This window comes from Nicotiana tabacum, chromosome 23 (genome assembly GCF_000715075.1).
Source record: "Nicotiana tabacum cultivar K326 chromosome 23, ASM71507v2, whole genome shotgun sequence".
Lineage (NCBI taxonomy): Eukaryota > Viridiplantae > Streptophyta > Magnoliopsida > Solanales > Solanaceae > Nicotiana > Nicotiana tabacum.
In genome coordinates, this window is record NC_134102.1 from 105,799,649 (window position 1) to 105,826,820 (window position 27,172).

Genomic DNA, 27,172 nt, shown 5'->3' on the forward strand with positions numbered 1-27,172 from the left:
TTAATTATATGACTCTGTAAGCAACATAATCAAGGTAAGCACATGTTTAAATTCTTCTGTTTTGGTTAGTGGTCAAAACTCCATTTAACAAGTACTTATTTAGCTAGATATAAAAATTTGTATCAGCTTTTTGGAGGTTATTTGGTTTATCCGATAGAGAGAAGGATTATACATAGCAATATCGAGAAGATAAATTATAAATAGGAGGTATTATTCCCTTTACAATTTATTCGGCATAGTTTGATACAACATAAAATTCAAGAAAGAAATAGTTTTGATACTTGTATTTAAATACGTGAGAAAATTTGTGTGGATGTAAGTCTTATAAAAATTGTGATCCTAAACATTAATAATATTTATGCGGCTATGAACGTTTTTTTCTTACGATAAAATATGACGGTCTTCATGCTATGATTACTCATCAATGGCATCACGCTGATCAGGAAAGGATTTTCATCAAATCAAGTAAATATTTCTCAAAGGGATTTCTTACTGTAAGTCACCTTACTAGAAAAAAATTTACTTACACATAAAATTTGCACCAAATAAATGAATGCAAAATATGTAAAATTTGACTTATTTACATAAGTAACATTTTAAAGCTGCAAATATCTATATATATATATATATCCTCAATTTTAGTGCAAAAGGCCCAAAAATCTTCTCAATTAGTAATTGACCTTGTGAGAAAAGGAAAACACAACAAAGCAAGAATTAGGGAACCAATCTAATACATTTAATCATCTGAACCACACAAGAAATTCTTAACAATTTTATTGAACTTCCCTCCTTGTTCTAGTTGGGGTACATGAGAGGCATTCTTAATGATTTCCAATCTAGCCTTCTCTCCTAGAAACCTGCATTTATGGATTAAATAATACGTCATCTCACCGATGGCGGAGATAGCATTATAGCTACAAGTTTAATTGAACTCATAATTTTCGATTCGGAGTATAAGTTTATGTGTAAAAATTTATTAAAATTATAAAAAAATAGTAAATATGAACCCATAACTTTTAAAATATAATAGGCTCAGTACTTTCATTGAAAAAAAAAACTAATAAAATTTAAATTCTAGATCCGCTTCTACATCTCATCGTAAGCTTTATCATTGTCATGCAAAACTTTGATGGTCAGATCAAAACCTTAGAAGGATCCCTTCAAGTAGTCGAATATGTATATATACGAATCGTTGTTTTACACAAGTATATATCTAATATTAATTAGAGTGTATATAATAAGTAAAAGGTTAACCAACTTTTGGCTAGAAAGCACAACAAAAGAATTGTAATGGGCAGAAGCAGTGGTAAGAAGGCCTATCTAACAGGTAAAATAACAATTAAAAGTTCATTGGAATATCAAAAATTGACATCCTGTGTATTTGTTTTCAAAAAAGGGCCAAATTTATCCCTATACTATCATAAAATGTTTAAATATATCCCTAGTTATTCTTTGAGTCCATATATACCCATGTCATTATACTATTGGTTCAAATATACTACTTTTCCGTTAAGTTTGTCCAAAGTGGATATCCAATCCTACGTGACATTGATCTTTGATGAAGTGGATGCCACATGACTTGCCATCTCAGCGCTCCTAACCCATTTTAACCCTCCCCCTTTCTATTTTGTTTTTTCACTACTAAAATTTCCTTCTCCTCCACCACTATTGCCATCATTACCGCTACCATGAAAAATATTGTATTTCAAATTTTAGTCTTTTATATATGGATTAGGGGCACTGAGGTGGCATGTCATGTGGCATCCACCTCATCAAATATCAGTGCCACGTAGGATTGGATGCCCACTTTGGACAAATTTAACAGAAGAAGGATATATTTGAACTAATAGTATTACGACAGTTGTATATTTAGACCCAAAGTATAACGAATGATATATTTAAACTTTTTCTCATAGTACATGGGTATATTTGGCCCTTTGCCTTTTTATTTTTGGTTGCAATATCTAAAAAACACCACTCGTCTAAAGCCATCAAAGCTAGGTTACAATGCAATTCTCTTGGTAGAAACACATATTTACTGTCGAGGGTCAAGCAAAACTTAATAAACAAGAAAACAAAAGCTATGCTTCGATTCCAATCAAGCTAGGATATGTTGCTTGAATCATCACTGTACATATTGCTCCATTTAAGCACATTTCATCCAAGATTTTATCCATTAGACAAGAAAAATGCAAAGAAATCTACTAGTTTCAGAGAGGTTTTGAAGTCAGAAATGCATCTGTTATATTGGATATATATTTTACTGTTGCACTCCACTCAGTCCACTGTAGCAAAAGAAAGATGCAACTATCCGATTAATTGTTGAAATTGCTTAAAATTAATGTTCTCTGCTTTGATTAATTTGATCTTCCCACCCTGTCTCAGTTTAAGCTTTCTCATGTATTTTTTTTCTTCTTTTTTTTTTACCACTAGTCCACTACTGTACTCCCTATTTAGCTAAAGTTGACGAGTTTAACATATTATTATTCTCTAAATTTCCATTTAACCCGCTCCCTACACTTCTCCACTTCTGATTTTCAAATAATTTGTTTTAAACTGCCCTACCTTGTTTATAAATATTTGCTCCATCTCAACTCTATGCCATATGTAAAAGTAATTAATGGTGATAAATAGGATATTTATAGGCTGAGGAGCATTTGAGGCATTAATGCATTTATGATTTTCATTGGAGTCTGTTAGTGATCAATATCAAGATAAAATAAACATTAATAGTTGATAGAGAGAGCACATACTCCTTGAGTTCAGTTGCCTTCTCAAGTAGAAATATCTGATCATGCTCTCCCCACACAATCAATACTTCCTACACAAATAAAGCTATGAATGTTACACCATATACTTGTTTTCCAGAAAAAGGAAAAATTAAAAGATAATTAATCACTTAGTATTTAAAAAAGAAAAAAAGAACAGATGAAATAATACTGTAGTAATTAAGGGTTAACTAATTAAGAATGTACAGACCTGTTGAAGTGGAGCTATATCTACTGTGTCATCTCTTCCAAGGGTTAACCCTTTTAAGAGTTCCAGCTTCTCCTTCCTATTTTCCACATATAATTTCTGCATCCAAGTATTGGAAATTTTTGTTGCAATTATCAATAGAGTTTTAGCTCCTTATTTAAAATTAAAAGGACGGAAAGAAATCGGAAACGAAAAATACGTTTCCTTTAGAGAGGCCACAAATTTTGTCTGTAAATTTTTGCAATTCATGTTTTACGGATCATTCCTGTGTCTGACATACCCAAATGGGTGGAATATTTCATGCAAAAAAAAATTCAAAATATACGAAAAATTGAAAAAAGAAGAAGAAAAAGGGCACATATCTTTACAAATACTTGCACACATTTATATTTAATGTGTACAACAAAGTCAACTGACCATGTCCTGTAACATAATATGAATCCTTTTTAAGACGATTTGTTAAGCTCTTTTTCTTTTCGAATGTGTTTGGTATGAGGAAGTCATTCAAATAACACATTTTCTTAGAATTTTTTTATGAGAAACATTTTTCTAGATAATTGGAAAATACTTTTCTAAAAAATATTTTTTGGTGTTTAGTTGGTGAATGAAAATACTTTCCAGAAAAAGTACATACTAAAAATTAATAATAATATTATCAAATCAAAGAGTGTTCTGATTAAATTTTAAGTACTATACAGATTAATAACAATGTGTAAATGTTAATTGATCAAATAATGTGAATTAAAATTAAGATAGTTATATGGAAAATGAGTTACCCAATAAGTGGAAAAAGTCATTTGCCCTATTGTGAAGGAACACATTTCTCTAGTAATCAAACACTAAAAATTGACTTTCTCATGCTAAATATTTTTCACGAATTTTTTCTGTCATATCAAATGCAATGTCATATTTTATTTTCATTTTCCTTTCTTTTCCCATGTTTTTTCGATTTTCCCAGAAAAGCAATGATGCAGTGGTTCAGGTAAAAGTTGAATCTACCTTAGCATATTCTTAGAATCAATAATGTATGAAATTGATTGGTGAATCTTGTTTTGGAAAATTTTGGATGATCACGTTGTTGTACCAATTAAGTTGATAGGTGCTATGCTCTTTTCAATTTAATTACTTTACAAAGTGGTCCACGAAAAAATGCTATATAAAACAGTTGTACCTACCGAACTAGAACTTTACTTAAACTTCTTGACAGATACAACTGACCTTGCTTTATTATAAGTAAATTTTTCATACACCTTTCTTCTATCTGTCGATTCTTCCAAAGGAAAGGCAAAAGTATACAAAAAATCATTTGTTAAGAGTCTTTTCATTCTAATTATTTTTTCTTCAACTGCTAATTCTTTCCACTAGATTATCGATTCATTCGTTAAATGACAAGATTGATTATTTATTCATTATCCTTAAAATCCTCATGCAAGAATGGAAATAGCTGCCGCGCGTTCAGCAGTACTCATCAATGATTATCTGGAAAAAGTTAAAACATTTTTGTCAATCTATGATTCTCAATAATTCTAAATAATGTACTGTAATGATCCGGTCGGTCGTTTTGAGTATTATAATCCCGTTTTTTCATTTACTGATCAATTTATGCTCTATAGTTGTTTTATGACTTATCGGGTTAGTTGGTTCGGGTCCGGAAGGAATTAAGAGTGAAATGAGACACTTAGTCTCATAATTGAAAATTTAAGTTAGAAAAGTGGACCGGATATGGACCTATGTGTAAACGACCTCGGTTTTGATTTTTTATGATTCCAATAGCTCCGTATGGTGATTTTGGACTTAGGAGCGTGTATGAAAAATTATTTGGAGGTCCGTGGTGAAATTAGGCTTGAAATGCCGAAAGTTTAATTTTTGGGAAGTTTGACCGGGGATTGACTTTTTGATATCGGGGTCGGAATCCGATTCTGAAAATTTGAACACCTCTGTTATGTCATTTATGATTGTGTGCAAAATTTGAGGTCAATCGGACATGATTTGATAGGTTCTGGAGTCATTTGTAGAAATTAGAATTTTCAAAGTTCATTAGGCTTGAATTGGGGTGTAATTCATGATTTTAGCGTTGTTTGAGGTGATTTGAGGGTTCGACTAAGTTCGTATGATGTTTTAGGACTTGTTGGTATATTTGGTTGAGGTCCCGAGGGGCTCGGGTGAGTTTTAGATGGTTAGCGGATCAAAAATTTGGACTTGAACAACTGTTGGAATTTTCTGATATCTGATGTAGTTTTCCTTCTACGCAATCACGAGAATGCGTCTGCGATCGCGTAGGCTTAGTTGGTCAGTGGGAATTTTATTCTACGCGATCGCATGGGGATATTTGTGATCGCGTAGGGTTAATGTGAGGCAGTGACATTTTGTGCTTCACGGTCGCGTGAAGCGGGACGCGATCGCGTAGCTATGTGAGTTTGTTATTCGCGAACGTGTGAAGAAGGTCGCGTTCGCGTAGAGAAAATTGGACAGAAATGGAAATCACACGTTTGTGCTTTGCGATCGCGTAGGTTTGTGATGTTGTGCATCGCGATCGCGTGGGAAAGTTTGCGATCGCGTAGAGTTAAATCTAGGTGATGAAAAATTGTTCTTCGCGATCGCGTGGGAATGTTCGCGATCGCGTAGAGCAAATGTCTAGGCAGAGAGTTTAAGTTTTGAAAATGGGACTTCGTCCCATTTTCAGTTTTTGACGGATTGGAACTCGGGAAGAGGCGATTTTCGGGAATTTTTCAAGAAAAATAACGGGGTAAGTATTCTTAACTCAATATTGGTTAAATTACCTGAATTCATGGTTGTTTTTATCATTTAATTGATGAATTAAGTTGGAAAAGTTTGAAAACCCTCTTGATTTAATTTGGAGATTTGAGGGTCGAGCTGATGCCGGATTTGAGTAAAATTTGTATGGTTGGACTCATGATTGAATGGGCGTTCATATTTTATAACTTTTGTCGGGTTTCGAGACGTGGGCCCCACATGCAATTTTTGAGCTAAATTTCGAATTTTTATGGAAAACTGGGATCTTCTTATAGAATTAACTCTAATGAATTTTATTGACTGAAACCAATTATTTATGGCTAGATTCGAGACGTTTGAAGGAAAATTCACGAGGAAAGGACATTGCAAAATAAAAATTTCACGGCTTCAGTAAGTAACAGTTTTAAATCTGGTCCTGAGTAATTCATGTGATTATTTTGGAGGTGACGCACATGCTAGGTGACGGGCGTGTGAGCGTGCACCAAGGAGATTGTGACTTGGTCCGTCCCGTGAAAAGTGTATAGTTGAATAGTTTATTGTTAGCTATATGCTATCTATGTGTTGAAGAAATTTATCTGTAAATCATGTTAGAAATCATGCTTAGGCTATGTTACAGTATTGTTGGGACTCCCATAGGTCGCGTATTTGTTGAATTATTTGCTAATTGATGTCTTGTACTCAGTCATGATTTTTCTTGCGTATTATACCTTAGTCTTTCTGGATATTTGTTGATACACTATGTTATCTTTGTTTGGGCTGAACTTTGTGAAATCTGAGAGCCCGAGAGACTAGAGAAGTTGAGGACTGAGTAAGGCCGAGGGTCTGTCGGTGAGGTAAGGATATTATGGCACGTGAGTTGTCCGTGCAGGATGTTATAGCACGTGAGTTGTCCGTGCAACACGTGAGTTATCCATACAGATTATGGTGCTTGGGCTGTAGGAGTCCCTCCGAAGTCTGTACACTCCCAGTGAGTACGGGTACCCATTGAGTGTGAGCGTTGAGGGCTGAGAGTCGAGTGATTGAGCTGTTGTGACGAGTTGAGTGACTGTTTCCCTGAGAGGCTATACTTGCTTTTCATTTGTTGTTGCATTTAGTTGCTATCTGTCATTGATGTAAAATTCTCTGCAAGATTCTATATCCGGATTACATGAACATGAACTGTATAAAATTGATTTGACTTAAACTGCTGGATTTGAAAGCATGTCTAATCTCTGTTGGAATTACTGAAAATGAACTATAACTGTTTAACTCGTCACTATCTTCAATTCCTTATATATTATTATTACTTCCTGAGTTGGTTGTACTCATACTACACCATACACTTCGTGTGCAAATCCAGGTGCTTCAGGAGATAGCGGGTGTTGATTTTCTCGTACAGTTAACTTTTCGGAGATTCAAAGGTAGCTGCCGTGTTTCGCAGACCTTGTCTCTCTTTCTCTATCTCCTTGTTTACTGTATTTGGTCTTAGACTATTATAGACCATTTTTTTGACTTGTATCCCTATTAGATGCTCATGTACTTAGTGACACTAGGTTTTGGGGAGTGTTTGTATCAGTATTTATGGGACTCTGTATTATATTTAAATATTATATTTTCAAACTTAAGAGAAATTGTAGTTTTATTGAGATTATCGGCTTGCCTAGTATCGAGATAGGCACCATCACGACATGTTAGGATTTTGGGTCGTGACAAGTTGGTATCAGAGCCTAGATTACATAGGTCTCATGAGTCATGAACAGGTTTAGTAGAGTCTTTCGGATCGGTACGGAGACGTCTGTACTTATCTTCGAGAGGCTGCAGAACCCTTAGAAAAAATTCACTTTCTTGTATTATGTCGCGCGAATTTATTGTTTTCGGAAACTAAATTTCTGTTATTCTATTCTCTCACAGATGGTGAGGACACGTACTACCAGATCGGACGGTCAACCACCTGTGCCACCAGTTAGGCCGCGAGAGGCCGGGGCCGTGGTAGAGATCGGGGTCGAGGTAGAGGTCGAGGTGTTACTCGTACCACAGTTGGACCAGCACCTGTAGTACCACCAGTTGCTCCAGCTTAGGAGCAGATTCCAGATATAGCTGAGCCGACAGGATCAGCTCAGGCACCAGCTGCGCCCATTGAGGTTCCGGGCCTTCAGGATACTTTGGCCCAGATATTGGCAACTTGCACTAGTCTAGCTCAGGTGGTTTCGGCTCAGGCCGCACCTGACACTTCTCAGGCCGGGGAGGTACTCGTACCCCTGTTGCACGTACTCCAAACCAGGTAGTACAGGGACTTCAGATACCGGGGGCACTACCAGCCCAGCCGGCTACAGCTGCTCAGGCCTCGGTAGTTCTTGTTATGGCAGATGATGAGCAGGGAGACTTGAGAGATTTGAAAGGCTCCGACCTCCATTTTTTACCGGTGCGGAGTCAGAGGATGCTCAGGGTTTTTTGGATAAGTGTCAACGGATGCTTCAGACAACGGGTATTCTAGAGACCAGTGGGGTCTCATTCACTACTTTTCAGTTTTCTGGGGCTGCCTTCAGATGGTGGGAGGCTTACGAGAGGTATAGGCCGATCAGTGTAGCACCCCTTACCTGGCAGCAGTTCTCCGGTCTATTCCTCGAGAAGTTCGCGCCTCAGTCCCACATAGAGGAGCTGCGCAGGCAGTTTGAGCAGCTTCGTCAGGGTGATATGTCCGTGACACAGTATGAGATGAGATTTTCAGATTTTCAGGAGGTTCATAGATGGCCTCACTTTTCAGTTGCGATTACTCATGACTAGAGAGAGAGAGAGTGTCTGGTGCTACTTTCGACGAGGTGGTCGACATTGCTCGTCAGATTGAGATGGTTCGCAACCAGGAGCGGGTTAAGAGGGCGGCTAAAAGGCCTTGTGGTTCATGTGATTTCAGCGGTGTTCCTTCAGGGGGTCAGTTTTACCGCGGTAGGGGTCGTTCTTACAGACACGCTCAGACGGGTCGTCCAGCTCATCGTGGTGCATCAGCTATCCACAGTTCTTACAGTGCTCACTTAGGCCAATCTTCATTCAGTGCACTACTAGCGCAGATTTCTCATCATGCCTCATCCACTCAGGCTTCTACAAGTAATTCTTTGGGTTATCAGGAGCAACAGTTCCGTCAGATGAAGGGTTGTTTCGAGTGCGGAGAATTGGGTCATTTCAAGAGAGATTGCCCTAGGCTATTGAGTGGGGCTCTACAGTAGAGTTCTCGACCAACGACACCAGCACCAGCAGTTATACCACCCGTCCAGCCAATTCGGGGTAGGGGTCAGGCATCTAGGGGTCGCCCAAGAGGGGGAGGCCGATCAGGTGGCGGGCAGGCCCGATTCTATGCTTTTCCTGCTAGGCCAAATATTGTTGCTTCAGATACAGTGATCACATATATTGTTTCAGTGTGCCACGGGGAGGCTTCTATATTATTTGTGCCTGGTTCCACTTATTCATATGTATCATCGTATTTTGCTTATTATCTGGATATGCCCTGTGAGTCCTTAGTTTCACCTGTTTGTGTATCTACACCGGTGGGCGATATTATTACTGTGGACCGTATGTATCGGTCGTGTGTGGTAACTATTGGGAAATTGGAGACCAGAGTTAATCTCTTATTACTCAGTATGGTTGATTTCGATGTAATCCTAGGTATGGATTGGTTATTTCCATGTCATGCTATTCTAGACTGTCACGCAAAAATCGTGACATTGATGATTTCGGGATTGCCAAAGGTTGAATGGAGGGGTTCTCTAGATCTTGTTCCTAGCAGGATAATTTTTATTTGAAGGCCCAACGTCTGGTTGGAAAGGGATGCTTGTCATATTTGGCCTTTGTGAGAGATATTGATGTTGATACTCCTATTATTGATTCAGTACCGATTGTGCGAGATTTTTCGGATGTATTTCCTGCAGACCTGCAGGGTATGCCACCCGATAGGGATATTGATTTCGGTATTGACTTGGTAGGGCACTCAACCCATTTATATTCCTCTGTATCGTATGGCACCAGCTGGGTTAAAAGAATTGAAATATCAACTTTAGGAACTCCTTGAAAAAGGGTTTATTAGGCCTAGTGTGTCACCTTGAGGTGCACCGGTTCTGTTTGTGAAAAAGAAAGATGGTACTACGTGGATGTGCATTGATTATAGGCAGTTGAACAAAGTGACAATCAAGAATAAATATCCTTTACCGCGTATTGATGACTTATTTGACCAGCTTCAGGGAGCGAGGGTGTTCTCCAAAATTGATTTGAGATTTGGGTATCACCAGTTGAAAATTCGGGATTCGGATATTCTAAAGACGGCATTCAGAACTCGTTATGGCCACTATGAATTTCTTGTGATGTCTTTTGGGCTAACCAATGCCCTAGCAGCATTTATGCATTTGATGAATAGTGTGTTCGAGCCATATCTTGATTTATTTGTAGTAGTATTTATTAATGATATTCTGGTGTACTCACATAGCCAGGAGGAGCATGCACAACACTTGGGTATTGTATTACAGAGGCTGAGAGAGGAGAGACTTTATGCCAAATTCTCTAAGTGTAAGTTCTGGCTTAGTTCGGTGGCATTCTTGGGACATATAGTGTCTAGTGAAGGAATTAAGATAGATCCGAAGAAAATAGAGGCAGTTCAGAGTTAGACCAGACCATCTTCAGTTACTGAGATTCAGAGTTTTCTCGGCTTGGCCGGTTATTATCGTCATTTTGTGGAAGGATTCTCGTCTATTGCATCGCCTATGACTAAATTGACCCAGAAAGGTGCTCCGTTCAGGTGGTCAGATGAGTGTGAAGAGAGCTTTCAGAAGCTCAAAACAGCTTTGACTACAGCTCCAGTATTGGTGTTGCCAACAGGTTCATAGTCTTATATTGTATATTGTGACACGTCGCTTATTGGTCTCGGCACAGTGCTGATGCAAGACGGTAGGGTGATCGCCTATGCGTCCAGACAATTAAAGGTACATGAGAAGAATTATCCAGTCCACGATCTTGAGTTAGCATCTATTGTTCATGCCTTGAAAATTTGGCGGCATTATTTGTACGGTGTCCAGTGTGAGGTATATACCGACCATCAGAGTCTACAACATTTGTTTAAACAAAAGGATCTTAATTTGTGGCAGCAGAGGTGGTTAGAGTTGCTTAAGGATTATGACATTACCATTCTCTATCATCCTGGAAAGGCCAATGTGGTGGCCGATACCTTGAGTCGTAAGGCGGAGAGTTTGGGCAGCTTAGCATACTTACCGGTAACAGAGAGGCCTTTAGCCTTGGATGTTCAGGCCTTGGCCAACCAGTTTGTTAGATTGGATGTTTCCAAGCCAAATCGAGTTTTGGCCTGTGTGGTTTCTCGGTCTTCTTTATATGATCGCATCAGAGAACACCAGTATGATGATCTACATCTGTTTGTCCTTAAGGACACAGTTCAACACGGTGATGCCAAGGAAGTCACTATTGGAGATGAAAGTGTATTACGGATGCAATCAGGCTATGTGTGCCTAATGTAGATGGTTTGTGTGAGTTGATTCTCCAGGAAGCTCACAGTTAGCGGTACTCCATTCATCTAGGTGCCGCGAAGATGTATCAGGATTTGAGGCAACACTATTGGTGGAGGCGGATGAAGAAAGATATAGTTGGATTTGTAGCTCGGTGTCTAAATTGTCAACAGGTAAAGTATGAACATCAGAGGCCGGGAGGATTGCTTCAGAGACTTGAAATTCCGGAGTGGGAATGGGAGCGTATTACCATGGATTTCGTAGTTGGGCTCCCACAGACCTTGAGAAAGTTTGATGCTGTTTGGTTGATTGTAGATCGGTTGACCAAGTCTGCACATTTTATCCCAGTTGGTACTAATTATTCTTTGGAGCGGTTAGCTGGGATTTATATTCGCGAGATTGTTCGCTTACACGGTGTGCCGGTGTCCATCATTTCAGATCGGGGCACGCAGTTTACACCACAGTTTTGGAGAGCAGTGCAACGAGAATTGGGCACACAGGTTCAGTTGAGTACAACATTTCACCCTCAGACGGACGGACAGCCCGATCGCACTATTCATATATTGAAGGATATGTTACGTGCTTGTGTCATTGATTTTGGGGGTTCTTGGGATCAATTTCTGCCACTCGCAGAGTTTGCTTACAATAATAGCTACCAGTCAAGCATTCAGATGGCTCTGTATGAAGCTTTATATGGGAGACGTTATCGGTCTCCGGTGGGTTGGTTTGAGCCGGGTGAGGTTAGAATATTGGGTACTGACTTAGTTCAGGATGCTTTAGAGAAGGTCAAAGTGATTCAGGAACGGCTTCGCACGACGCAATCTAGACAGAAGAGTTACGATGACAGGAAGGTTCGTGATGTTGCTTATATGGCTGGGGAGAAGGTTCTGCTCAAGAATTCACCAATGAAGGGTGTGTTGAGGTTCGAGAAGAAAGGCAAGTTGAGCCCTCAGTATGTTGGGCCTTTTGAGATACTTAAGAAAATTGGAGAGGTGGCTTATGAACTTGGTTAGCCACCTAGTCTATCAGATGTTCATCCAATGTTCCATGTATCCCTCCAAAAGTATATCGGGGATCCGTCTCATACTCTGAATTTCAGTACAGTACGGTTGAACGGTAATTTGACTTATGATATGGAGTCGGTGGCTATTTTAGATCGGCAGGTTCAAAAGCTGAGGTCAAAGAGCATAGCATCAGTGAAGGTGCAGTGTAGAGGCCAGCCAGTCGGAGAAGCCACTTGGGAGATTGAGCAGGATATGCGGAGTAAATATCCACACTTATTTGAGACTCCAGGTATTATTCTAAACCCGTTCGAGGACGAATATTTATTTAAAAGGTGGAGAATGTAACGACACGGCCGGTCGTTTTAAGTATTATAACCCCGTTCCCTCATTTACTACTTAATTTATGCTCTATAGTTATTTTATGACTTATCGGGTTAGTTGGTTCGGGTCCGGAAGGAATTCGGAGTGAAATGAGACACTTAGTTTCACAATTGAAAATTTAAGTTAGAAAAGTGGACCGGTTATGGACCTATGTGTAAATGACCTCGGATTTGAATATTTATGATTCCAATAGTTCTGTATGGTGATTTTGGACTTAGGATCATGTCCGAAAAATTATTTTGAGGTCCGTGGTGGAATTAGGCTTGAAATGTCGAAAGTTTAATTTTTAGGAAGTTTGACCACGGGGTTGATTTTTTGATATCAGGGTCAGAATCCGATTCTGAAAATTTGAACACCTCCGTTATGTCATTTATGATTGTGTGCAAAATTTGAGGTCAATCGGACGTGATTTGATAGGTTCTGAAGTCATTTGTAGAAATTAGAATTTTCAAAGTTCATTAGGCTTGAATTGGGGTGTAATTCATGATTTTAGCGTTGTTTGAGGTGATTTGAGGGTTCGACTAAGTTCGTATGATATTTTAGGACTTGTTGGTATATTTGGTTGAGGTCCCGAGGGGGTCGGGTGAGTTTTGGATGGTTAACGGATCAAAAATTTGGACTTGAACAGTTGCTGGAATTTTCTGATATCTGATGATGTTTTCCTTCTACACGATCGCGTGAATGCGTCTGTGATCGCGTAGGCTTAGTTGGTCAGTGGAGGTTTTGTTCTATGCAATCGCGTGGGGATATCTGCGATCGCATAGGGTTAATGTGAGGTAGTGACATTTTGTGCTTCGCGATCGCGTAGCTATGTGAGTTTGTTATTCGCGAACGCGTGAAGAAGGTCGCGTTTGCGTAGAGGAAATTGGGCAGAAATGGAAATCACACGTTTGTGCTTCACGATCGCGTGGTTTGGTCCGCGATCGTGTAGGTCTGTGATATTTTTCATTGCGATCGCGTGAGAAAGTCCGCGATCGCGTAGAGTTAAATTTGGGTGATAGAAAATTGTTCTTCGCGATCGTGTGAGAATGTTCGCAATCGCGTAGAGCAAATGTCTGGAGAGAGAGTTTAAGTTCTGAAAATTGGACTTTGTCCCATTTTCAGTTTTTGACGGATTAGAGCTCGGGAAGAGGTGATTTTCGGGAGTTTTTTAAGAAAAATAATGGGACAAGTGTTCTTAACTCAATATTGGATAAATTACCCAAATCCATGGTTGTTTTTATCATTTATTTGGTGAATTAAGTTAGAAAAGTTTGAAAACCCTCTTGATTTAATTTGGAGATTTGAGGGTCGAGTTGATGTCAGATTTGAGTAAAATTTGTATGATTGGACTCGTGGTTGAATGAACATTTATATTTTATAACTTTTGTCGGGTTCCGATATGTGGGTCCTACGGAAAATATTTGAGCTAAATTTTGAATTTTTATGAAAAACTAGCATTTTCTTATGAAATTAATTTCAATGAATTTTATTGATTGAAATGAATTATTTATGGTTAGATTCGAGGCGTTTGAAGGATAATTCACGAGGAAAGGACATTGAAGAATAAGAATTTCACGGCTTGAGGTAAGTAACAATTTTAAATATGGTCCTGAGGGTATGAAACCCCGAAATTTTGTGTCATGTGATTATTTTGGAGGTGATGCACATGCTAGGTGACAAGCGTGTGGGCGTGCACCGAGGGGATTGTGACTTGGTCCGTCCCGTGAAAACTGTATAGTTGAATAATTTATTGTTAGCTATATGCTCTCTATGTGTTGAAAAAATTTGACTGTAAATCATGTTAGAAATCATGCTTAGGCTATGTTATAGTATTGTTAGGACCCGCAGAGGTCGCGTACTTGTTGAATTATTTGCTAATTGTTGTCTTGTACTTAGTTTTCTTGCATATTATACCTCAGTCTTTCTGGATATTTGTTGATACACTATGTTATCTTTGTTTGGGCTGATCTTTGTGAAATCTGAGAACCCGAGAGACTAAAGAGGTTGAGGACTGAGTAAAGCCGATGGCATGTCGGTGAGGTAAGGATATTATGGCAAGTGAGTTGTCCGTGCAGATTATGATGCTTGGGCTGTAGGAGTCCCTCCGGAGTCTGTACACCCCCAGTGAGCGCGAGTACTCATTGAGTGTGAGCGCTGAGGGGTGAGAGCCGAGTGGTTGAGCTGTTGTGACGAGTTGAGTGACTGTTGCCCTGAGAGGCTGCACTTGCTTTTCATTTGTTGTTGTATTTAGTTGCTAGTTGTCATCGTTGTGAAATTCTCTGGAAGATTCTATATCCGGATTACATGAACTGTATAAAATTGATTTGACTTAAACTGCTGGATTTGAAAGCATGACTAATCTCTGTTGGAATTACTGAAAATGAACTATAACTGTGTAGCTCGTCACTATCTTCAATTTCTTATTTATTATTGTTACTTGCTGCGTTGGTTGTACTCATACTACACCATGGTGCTTCCGGAGATAGCGGGTGTTGATTTTCTCGCACAGTTGACTTTTTGGAGATTCAAAGGTATCTGCCGTGTTTCACAGACATTGTCTCTCCTTCTCTATCTCCTTGTTTACTGTACTTGGTCTTAGACTATTATAGACCATTTTCTTTTGACTTGTATCCATATTAGATAATCATATACTCAGTGACACTAGGTTTTAGGGAGTGTTTGTATCAGTATTTGTGAGATTCTGTATTATATTTAAATATTATATTTTCAAACTTAAGAGAAATTGTTGTTTTATTGAGATTATCGGCCTGCCTAGTATCGAGATAGGCGTCATCACGACATGTTGGGATTTTGGGTCGTGATATGTACCTAAATCTTAAGGACTCGTGCCTTGTTTAGTTGTTTCTAAGCATTTTACAAATATTAATTGCAAAACTAACGTAAGGAAATCAAATTCAAACTCGTATAGAGTATAGTACTCTTATTATTATTGTGACCAAAGGAGGAAAAAAAGGAAATGTGAAAAGAAAAGGTATGCCGAACTTTACACTCAATCTTTGCGCATAAAGGAAAAGGTTAAAGATTACTCACACTATCCCAAAAAATTCACCACCTTATGCTTTTTAAGAGTTAATTAAACAAAAAAAATTGATAATACTTAGAAATACTTTTTTTTAATATACAAAAGTAAAATAATTTCAGCATGTATTACTAATATTTTCATGCAATTATTAAGCAAAAGTATTTCAACTGCAAAATCTAACGTCAAATTTTAATGGGTGAAAATTATTTGCAATCCTTAAGTTTGCTTTAAAAATTAAACTCATCCCCAACTTTGAACATTAGTCATTCTCATCCTTCTATCCTATCGCAAAATTTATTTTACCCTTGATATTTTTAATTTTTTTTTATATAGGTAATAATTTTTTTATTATATATGATATTTTTTTTAGTTCAATGATATTATAAATAGAGTAACCATATTATAAATTTATTATAAAATCCGTTACTACTTTTATGACCATTATTATATGTGTGTGTCGGTGAGACTTTAAGTTCTACTTTTTATCTTATTCTTCATCGTGTATATAGATTTTTGAGTTAATTGTTATTAATAAAATCTTTTCTAAATTGTAAAAAAATCATGTCATGTATAAATAGACAACTTTTAGGAATTTGTTATAAAATTTACCTATATTTTCACTCCTTTTTATTTCATGAATTTATTAATTTATAAAGTTCTCACTCTTTTTATTCTCAATTTTACAAATAGATTGAGTTTTAATTGCAATAAAATTATTGATACAAGCAATTATTTATTGTAATTTTTTTATTTCTTATTATTAAATGTCATTATGCTTGATTACTACTTCTCATTTTTTTTTTGGTTTCAAAATAATATTTATTTTTTATAGATAAGTTCATAACATAGATAAAAAAAAAATAAAAAAGAGATAAACGTCTCGTAAAATAGGCATTTTAAAAAGTCAAATTTAATACGAGGATGAGAATGACTATTGCTCAAAGTTAGACGATGTGTTTGATTTTCAAAGCAAACTTGGGGAATGTAAATGATTTTCACCCAATTTTAATCCAACAATTGGTAATTAAAAGAAACTGAGATAACTAATCAAATGGTGAAAATCATTTTGATCCCCCAGCTTTGCCTTAAAAATCAAACTCCTCCTCCAACATTCAACAATAGATATCCTGCTCCTCCTATCATGTGCATTTTCTATCTTACCTTTGACATTTTCAATTCATCCTTTGTGCATATAATTTTTTTATTATATTATACAAGATATATTTTATCTTTAGCTAAGTGTTAAGTGTTTTACCAATTTAAATATCTTATTACTCCCTCCGTTTCCATTTAGATGATATAGTTTGACTTGGCATTAAAAGTTTAAGAAAAAAGGAGAAGATTTTTGAAACACGTGGTGCTAAAAGCTTAAGGTGAAAAAGCTTAATGGGATCATGATATTTGTATGACTATAAAAGCTTCTTATTACGGGTGAAGTGGGTAAAATAAAAAGTTTAAAGTTAAATTATTTCTAAATATAGAAATGCGTCATTCTTTTTGGAACGAACTAATAAGGAAAGTGTGTTATTTAAATTAGAATGAAAGGAGTATAAATTTGATAATTAAAGCTCAATAAACATCAACTAGCATAGTACTTTTATGAATTTGTAACAAAATTCATCGCTTCTATTATTACTTTAATATTAAGTATACAATTAAGTTTTATTTTCTCCTTTATTCTTTATTATGTGTTTCTGCGTGTGTGTATATATATATATATTATGTGTGTGTGAATTTTATTTTTATTTAACGAAATATTTTCTGAATTGTAATTTAAAGACGGTATAAATACGTACTCTTTTAGGAAGTTATTATAAAATTTACCTCTATTTTAATTATTATTTTAATTGATATTAATAATAACTTTTATTCTAATATTTCAACTGCGTCCATTTCTTTCATTATTCAATTTCAATAAATTATATATGATTGATTATCGGTTTCACTTTTTTTTTAAAATTGAAAATATTTTCACTATAGATAAATTCATAACATAGATTAAGAAAAATATTATAATATTAAAAAGGTTTAATAAAAAGATCAAGACTAATAAGATTGAGGGTAAAATAGGTATTTAAAAATATTTTTAACGTTGGAGGATGAGTTTGATTTTTAAGACGAAGTTGGAGATCAAAATGATTTTTACCATTAATCAAATAACAAGAGAATTTAGGCAGTGGGAGCAATGAATATTTTAACTTATAAATATTGATTCAGTATATTTTTTAACAGTATATGGCAAATTATTTTTCCACTTGCTAATCTCCAGATTAGTTACATGTAAATTATGTTATGATAGTGTAAAAATTAATACGGTATGGAGTAATAAACTTACGTTGATGAAATCACTGAACAAGAAGTCCGGCAGGTACGGCGGACGCCGGTGTGTAGACAAAGTAATCAACGTCCGGAGCTGACTCGCCGTCGCCGGCAACAGCAAATCCTCAATCTTTTCAACTTTAGCCCTCTTAAGTAACTCACCGTTATCTTTTTTCTTCATATTAACCCCTGAACTTGCTATAGTTACCTTTTCTACCTTTTCCGGCCACATTGTCGCCATGTGATACGCTACAAATCCACCATAACTAGTCCCAATAACAGAACATTTTTCAACTCCAATTTTCTCGAGGAGTTTAATAACACAAGTTGCTTGAAAAACCTCAGACCGGTCGGAAGATTTGGTCGTAGAACGGCCGAAGAATACGAGGTTAGGAATGTATATGTTGAAATCGTTAGAGAAGAACGTTATCTGTGGACGCCATTGCCAAACGCCGTGAGGACCAAAACCGTGAATTAAGATAAGTGATGGTTTTTGGGGTTTTGATGATGGAGTAATAATTGGTTTTGGACCCCAAAAATAGATGGTGGTTTCGTCGTCAATTTGCATGGATTGAGAAATTAGGCCGGCACCGGTGAGGCAACGACGGAGGAAGCCGCCGTATAAGGCAACTGGGCTCAGCCAAGAAAACATTATTTTGTTGGTAGTGTTAAGTTTTTTGAAGCGTACTTTGCTGGAAGAGTAAATGGGGAAAAGATAGTTGGAGTTGTTAGGCCGAGGAGGGAAAGGGGAAGGAATGCGGTCTGCGGAGTGTTATGTTTTGTTTAAGAACATTTTTTTTTAGCTTTCTCCAAAAAAAATAATTAAATAAATAAATTTGTTTGTTTTCTTCTCTCTTTCACCCTCTCTTTTTAAGTTTAACTTTTTTATACTATGATAATATAAAAAAAAATTTATACTATCAAATCATCTAAAAAATAACTACATATAACTGTTTATAATAAGATTAGTAACTTAAATGTAAGATTGATTGCTTGTTACGACATATCAAAAAACATGATAGACTACAAAAAAATTTACACTATTTGAGTAAAGCTAAAAACTCCACTATAATGCAAAAGCTAAAAACTCCACTATAATGCAAAACTTTGAAAACAAACAGAATGGCAATTTTTAAGATTCTAGGTTTGGATTAGGTAAATATGAACCTTGAGCCTTCGTTTGATACTCCTTTATCCTCTCTCTTTTTTAAGTATTGAGCAACTGTTATTATATACAAGAAGATATTTTGGTTGATGTGAAACTAGATTGTGAATTGCTCATAATAATTGCATAATCACAATTCTGTTCAAGTGATCTCGAAGTTCAAAAGATAAAATACGGTAAAGTAGAGAATGAACCTATCTAAGGATTGCCAGTGTAGGAAATCGAAAAGTTTTAATTCTTGAATAGTAATATTTTAGTGCATATATGCTCTAAATTATCATTTAAAAAAATATTATTTAAGTTAATGGTCGTTTACTTCTCCGTGCATGGTGTAATCTTGTAAAAAGTTGACAATAACAAAAAGATCTCGATCTACATTTATTTCTCTACTACATTATTAATCCCAACTGCTCAACAAAAAGAATTTAAGAGATCACTATATGTGTAGTATTCAAATGTGGGGTGGTAGGACATGACTTTGAGAAAGCTATATATAATTAAATTTAAGTTTAAATTATTTAGACAATCCGATTTCTGAAGGTATATCATTTGGTAAGTTTGTACAGTGTATACTAAGAACTAATGACACATATAAAAAAGATGAGTAAGTTAAAGGAAATGACCTATGATCAATATCATTTGAACCGAAGAAAATGATCTTATAAAAATATATGTACTGATCTCATGTGTTATTAACTGATTTTTGTGAAAAAAGTCATACAACTAAAAGAATATTGAATATTGATAATGGACCATTAAATCAAACTCCCCGAATAATCTATTAACTAAACCAATTAAATTTGAACGTGCAAAATAATTTACATTGCTAGTGAGTAAAACTTATATTCAATTTATATGCGTTATTCAACATGATACAATTTTATCATTGATTTTTCAATTGAGTTGACATGTTAGATTAAAAGTCCATAAACACGCTAGAGTATACAAATTAAGCTCTATATGTCTGTCTTCTTTTCAAATATTTTTCAAGTGCATTTACTTCTTGGCTTTTCACAGAGACTGCTAGAAAATTAGCAATTCTCTAGACTTAATACTCATTCTAAGAGATCGAACTAATGCTAAAAGTATTTTAAATTGAATAAGTTGGTTAAAAAAACAAATATACTCTTTCTATATTAATCAGTATACACATGAAAATTGAGTGATTGTTGAGAGTATTAATAGTTTGTGTATCTTATAGCTGGTCAATGTTTGATTCTTGCTTTCTAATCCCAAAGAAGTAAATAAAAGAAAAAACACGTACGAGCTTATTTTTCAGGAGAAGGGAAAAGACAAAAAAATATGGGTGAATTGTGACAGAATTAGATAGGAATTAGATATGAATGCTGACCTGCTTAGGTGACACCCTTAACAAAGTCTTTAGTTCATGAGACATTTGTCATATAAATGCATTAAATTCTTACCTACTTATTTCGGGTTTTATTCTTGGCCAATATTATATTGAATTTATTTTATGCTCACTAATATTATAAAGGAAATTTTACATAACAGGTGCAGTTTAATTTGTGGTAGAGGTTTATTTGCCTTATTCTTCTGAATTCTAAGTACCAGTTCTGCTGAAAATAACAGACCCCATTTAGTTTCTTCGCGTGAGGCAGCATAAGTCGTACAATTTTATAGACCCCATTTCGGAGATTATATTAGGTACACACTATCTTTCCTCAGGTCATACTTATGAGATTACATCGAATATGTTATTGTTGTACAGTTTATGGAGCCATGATAGTTCTCTTAACCTCGAGAAGTTACACAACAACAACAACAACAACAACATACCCAATATCATCCCACACAGTGGGATCTGGGGAGAGTGGTGTGTATGCAGACCTTACCCATATCTTGTGAGGATAGAGAGACTGTTTCCAATAGACCCTCGGCTCAGGAAAGTATAAGCACCACATTAATGAAAATATAGACAAGAAGGGACAGTACCAAAAAGCCATATAAAAGCAGAATAAAAACAACAGGACAGTAAGGTGATCAACAACGAAAGAAAATAACGGTTAGGCATAAAAACCTACTACCAACAAAAAGTGAGACTGCGTGCCAATACTATTGTTATGAACACTCTAGACTACCTACTCTACTACCCTAACCCTCGACCTCCATACCTTCCTATCAAGGGTCATGTCCTCGGTCACATGAAGTTGTGCCATGTCTTGCCAAATCACCTCTCCCCACCTCTTCTTTGGCCTACCTCTACCTCTCAGTAGGCACTCCAATGTCAATCTCTCACACCTCCTCACCGGGGCGTCTGTACTCCTCCTCCTCACATGACCAAACCACCTAAACCGCGCTTCCCGCATCTTGTCCTTAATAGGGGCCACACCCATTGTCACGACCCAAAAGTTAGCCTGCCGTGATGACGCCTAACGTGGTACTAGGCAAGCCGATACTTCAAAATACTTCCAACACTTTTAAATGAATAATAAGGATAAAAAGTCAAAACTCAACACGAAAATTCCCAATATCGGGGTGTCACTGAGTACATAAGCGTCTATACAACACAAGTCTAGAAATACTGTCTATGAAAGACTAAAACTAAGTACATAAAGCTGAAAGATAGGGAAGGAGAGATAAGGTCTGCGAACGTCGGACAACTACCTTGGAATCTCTAAATGATCAAGCTGTGCAAAGAAATCAATACCCACAGTGTCCGAAAACACCTGGATCTGCACATGAAGTGCAGAGTGTAGCGTGAGTACAACTATCTCAGTAAGTAACAAGACTAAATAATGGACTGAAAGTAGTGACGAGCTTCACGGATATAGTTCAGTTACAGAAATTACAACATAGAAAGATAGGCATGCTTTCAAGTTCAACAGTTAAACTTAGTGCAATAGATCAATTCTGAATGATATGAGGAATACGACCTCTCTATATCTACATGCCAATGTACATGCTGTATGTAATGCACCACACTAGAAGCTTCGTGTACTCAGACTCTCTGAATACTCAATCACTCAGTACTGTATATGGCCAATCCAGCCCAGGGAAGATCCATCCCAAATTTAAAACTGTTACTTATATCAAACCGTGCAAATCCCTACTCCAACACGCTCTTGCCTCCTGAATCGTCCTCCAAATGCCTCGAATCTAGGCACAAACAGTGTGATACAATCAACACGAGCTAAAGGATTTAATTCCATAAGAAAAATACTAAGTTATTAATCAAAAGTCAAAAGTCGACTCAAAAACCGCCCCCACGCCCAAGTCTCAAAATCCGATAAAAGTCACAAAAGCCGAAAGCCCATCCAACCACAATTCCAAATATACCAAATTTACCAAAATCCGACACCAAATCGCCACCCAAAACCTCAAATCAAACTCTCCAAATTCCTAGCTTCAAATTCCCAAATTCCACCTTAAATACACACAAACTAGGTGGAAAATTTAATGGGAAAACAAGATTATTGATTAAAAATGAACACAAGTAACTTACCTCAAGAAACCCCTCGAAAATCCTCTCAAAAGTCGCCTTAGACCGAGTTTGAAATGTCCAAAATGAAGAAAAATCGCGAACCTTTGAATTTAAATGTTCTGTCCAAACTTTTCGCTCCTGCGGACACTTAACCACATATGCGGTTCCACTTTTGCGATTTTTCCAAGGCTGCACTGCCTCCGCATCTGCGATCGCCCTTCCACTTCTACGGACTCGCTTCTGCGAGAAGCAGTCCGCTTTTGCGGACACCAACGCATCTGCGACCTCCGTCCGCATCTGTGATCACGCAGGTGCGGAATTTCCCTCGCACCTGCGGCCACTGCCCCACTCTCCCTTTTTCTGCTTCTGCGCTGCCATGCTCGCTTCTACGAGCTTGCACCTGCGATCAAAAATCCGCCGGTGCGATTGCACCAGCAGACTCCTTCCTTCAGTAATGCACTAAGTTTTGTTTTTGATCCGTTAACCATCCGAAATCAACCCGAGGCTCCTAGTACCTCAACCAAACACATCTACAAGTCCTAAAACATGATACAAACTTATTCAAGCCCCTGAAATCACCTCAAACAACATCAAAAACTCGAATCGCACCCCAATTCAAGCCTATTGAAACTAAAAAAATTCCAACTTCTACAAACGATGCCGAAACTTATCAAATCACGTTCGATTGACCCCAAATTTTACTCACAAGTCACAAATGACACCACGGACCTACTCCAACTCCCGAAACTCCAATCTGAGCCCGGTAACCACAAAGTCCACTCTCAGTCAAACTTTTAAATTTTCAACTTTCGTCGTTTCAAGCCTAATTCAACTTTAGACCTCCAAATCAAAATCCAGACATGCTCCTAAGTCCAAAATCACCCAACGGAGCTAACAGAACCATCAAAACTCCATTCCGAAGTCGTTTATACCTAAATCAATACCCGGTCAACCTTTTCAACTTAAGCTTCCAACCTTGAGACTAAGTGTCTCAATTCATTCCGAAATCCCTCCGGACCCGAACCAACTACCTAGATAAGTCACATAACAATTATAAAGCATAAAATGAGTAGTAAATAAGGGAACGGGGTTACAACTCTCTAAACGACCGGCCGGGTCGTTACATCCTCCCCCTCTTAAACAAACGTTCGTCCTCGAACGATTCTAGAAATGTACTTGGAGTCTCAAATAGGCATGGATATCTGCTCCGCATCTCCCGCTCGGTCTCCCAAGTAGCCTACCCAACTGGCTGACCTCTCCACTGCATTTTCACCAAAGCTATGTCCTTTGACCTCAACTTTCGAACCTGTCGATCCAAAATGGCCACCGGCTCTACATCATAAGTCAAATCACCATCCAACTGAACCGTGCTGAAATCCAAAACATGAGACGGATCGCCGAAATACTTCTAGAGCATAGAAACATGAAATACTGGATGCACACTCGACAAACTAGGTGTCAAGGCAAGCTTGTAAGCCATCTCTATGATCCTCTGAAGCACCTCAAACAGCCCAATATACCGAGGGCTCAACTTGCCCTTCTTCCCGAACCTCATAACACCCTTCATGGGTAAAACCTTGAGCAGTACCTTCTCCCCAACCATGAAAGTAACATCACGAACCTTCCTATCAGTGTAACTCTTCTGTCTAGACTGCGCTATGCGAAGCCGATCCTGAATCAATTTAACTTTGTCCAAAGCATCCCGAACCAAGTCAGTACCCAATACCCTAGTCTCCCCCAGCTCAAACCAACCCACCGGATATCGACACTGTCTCTCATACAAAGCCTCATACGGAGCCATCTGAATGCTCGACTGGTAGCTGTTGTTGTAGGCAAACTCCACGAGTGGTAGAAACTGATCCCAAGAACCCCCAAAGTCAATGACACAAGCGCGTAGCATATCCTCCAATATCTGAATAGTGCGCTCAGACTGTCTGTCCGTCTGAGGGTGAAATGTTGTACTCAACTCAACCTGGGTGCCCAACTCTCACTGTACCGCTCTCCAAAATTGCAATGTAAACTGCGTGCCCCGATTTGAAATAATGGACACCGGCACACCGTGAAGACGAACAATCTCGCAGATGTAAATCTCAGCCAACCGCTTCGAAGAATAAATAGTCCCAACTAGAATGAAGTGTGCGGACTTGGTCAGCCGATCCACAATCACCCAAATAGCATCGACTTTCCTCGAAGTCCGTGGGAGCCCAACTATAAAATCCATGGTGATCCACTACCATTTCCACTCTGGAATCTCTAGCCTTTGAAGCAACCCACCTGGTCTCTAATGCTCATACTTCACCTGTTGACAGTTAAGGCACCGAGCTACAAACCCCACTATATCCTTATTCATTATCCTCCACCAACAGTGCTGCCTCAAGTCCTGGTACATCTTCGCGGCCCCTGGATAAATGGAATACCGCAAACTGTGGGATTCCTCAAGAATCAACTCACGTAGCCCATCCACATTAGGCACACAAATCAGACCCTGCATCCTCAATACCCCATCATCCCTAATAGTAATATCTCTGGCATCACCATGCTGAACCGCGTCCTTAAGGACAAGCAAATGGGGATTATCATATTGGCGCTCTCTGATGCGATCATATAAGGAAGACCGAGAAACTACACAAGCTAGAACCCGGCTGGGCTTCGAAACATCTAGTCTCACGAACTGGTTGGCCAAGGCCGGAACATCAACTGCAAGAGGTCTCTCACCAATAGGAATGAATGCAAGTCTACCCATACTCACTGCCTTTCTACTCAAGGCATCAGCCACCACATTGGCCTTCCCGAGATGATACGGAATGATGATATCATAATCCTTTAGCAGCTCCAACCATCTCCGCTGCCTTTAGATCTTTTTTTTAAACAAGTGCCGGATGACTCCGATGATCTGTAAATACCTCACAAGACACACCATAGAGATAGTGCCTCCAAATCTTCAATGCATAAGCGATGGCAGCCAACTCCAAATCATGAACATGATAGTTCTTCTCATGAGGCTTCAACTGACGTGAAACATAAGCAATTACTTTACCCTCATGCATCAAGACACACCCAAAACTGATCCGAGAAGCATCACAATACACTGTATAAGAACCTGAAGCTGAAGGCAAAACTAGAACTAGAGTTGTGGTCAATGCAGTCTTGAGCTTCTGAAAGCTCTCTTCACACTCATCAGACCACCTGAAAGGAGCACCCTTATGGGTCAATTTGGTCAAAGGCGATACAATAGACGAGAAACCCTTCACAAAACAACGATAATAACTGGCCAAGCCGAGAAAGCTCCGAATCTCAGTGGCTGAGGACGGTCTGGGCCAACTCTGAACCGCCTTTATCTTCTTTGGATCCACTTGAATCCCCTCACTGGACACCACGTGCCCCAAGAACGCCACTAAACTAAGACAAAACTCACATTTGGAGAACTTGGCATAAAGCTTCTTCTCCCTCAACCGCTGCAACACAATCCTCAAATGCTGGGCATGCTCCTCCTGGCTACGAGAGTACACCAGGATATCATCAATGAATACTATCACAAACGAGTCGAGATAAGGCTGAAATACACTATTCATCAGATGCATGAATGTCGCTAGGGCGTTGGGTCATCCAAAAGTCATCACAAGGAACTCATAATGACCATAACGAGTCCTGAATGCTGTCTTTAGAATATCCGAGTCCCGAATCTTCAACTGGTGATACCCAAATCTCAAGTCAATCTTAGAGAACACCCTCGCTCCCTGAAGATGGTCAAATAGATCATCAATGCGCGGCAAATGATACTTTTTCTTGATTGTAACTTTGTTCAACTACCTATAGACGATGCACATCCGCATAGTACCATCCTTCTTCTTCTTCACAAACAGAACTGGTGCACCGCAAAGCGACTCACTAGGCCTAATAAACCCCTTATCAAGAAGTTCCTGAAGCTGTTATTTCAATTCCTTCAACTCAGCTGGGGCCATACGATACGGAGGAATAGAAATGGGCTGAGTGCCCGGCACCAAGTCAATACCAAAGTCAATATCCCTATCGGGCGGCATGCCCGACAGATCTGCAGGAATCACATCCGAAAAATCTCACACCACCAGAACAGAATCAATAGTAGGAGTATCAGCACCAATATCCCTCACAAAGACCAAATAAGATAAATAACCCTTCCCAACCATCCGCTGGGCCTTCAAATATGAAATCACTCTACTGGGAATATAGTCTAGAGAACCTCTCCACTCGATCCTTGGCAACCCCATCATCGCCAACGTCACGGTCTTAGTGTGACAATCCAGAACGACATGACATGGAAACAACCAATCCATACCCAAGATCACATCGAAATCAACCATACTGAGCAATAAGAGATCAACTCTAGTCTCCAATCCCCCAATAGTCACTACACATGACCGATATACACGGTCCACAACAATAATATCGACCACTAGCGTAGATACATGAACAGAAAAAACTAAGGGCTCACGGGGCATATCGAGATAATGAGCAAAATATGATGATCCATACAAATAAGTGGAACCAAGGTCAAATAATATAGAAGCATCCCTATGGCATACTGAGACAATAGCTGTGATTAGGGGTGTACATAGGTCGGGTTGGTTCGGATTTTTTAATTACCAAACC

General features: G+C 38.1%; 1 protein-coding gene across 1 annotated transcript; it reads right to left on the minus strand.

Moving 5' to 3' along the window:
- Window positions 1-594: 594 nt before the first annotated feature.
- Window positions 595-18,701, minus strand: LOC107761167 (uncharacterized). The gene is made up of 4 exons (XM_016579348.2): window positions 17,953-18,701; window positions 2,980-3,075; window positions 2,754-2,821; window positions 595-857 (listed from the first exon to the last, which is right to left on the minus strand). Exons 1-4 carry the CDS (start codon window positions 18,586-18,588, stop codon window positions 737-739), a joined length of 921 nt encoding a protein of 306 aa, XP_016434834.1. The 5' UTR covers window positions 18,589-18,701; the 3' UTR covers window positions 595-736.
- Between the last annotated feature and the right edge of the window lie 8,471 nt (window positions 18,702-27,172).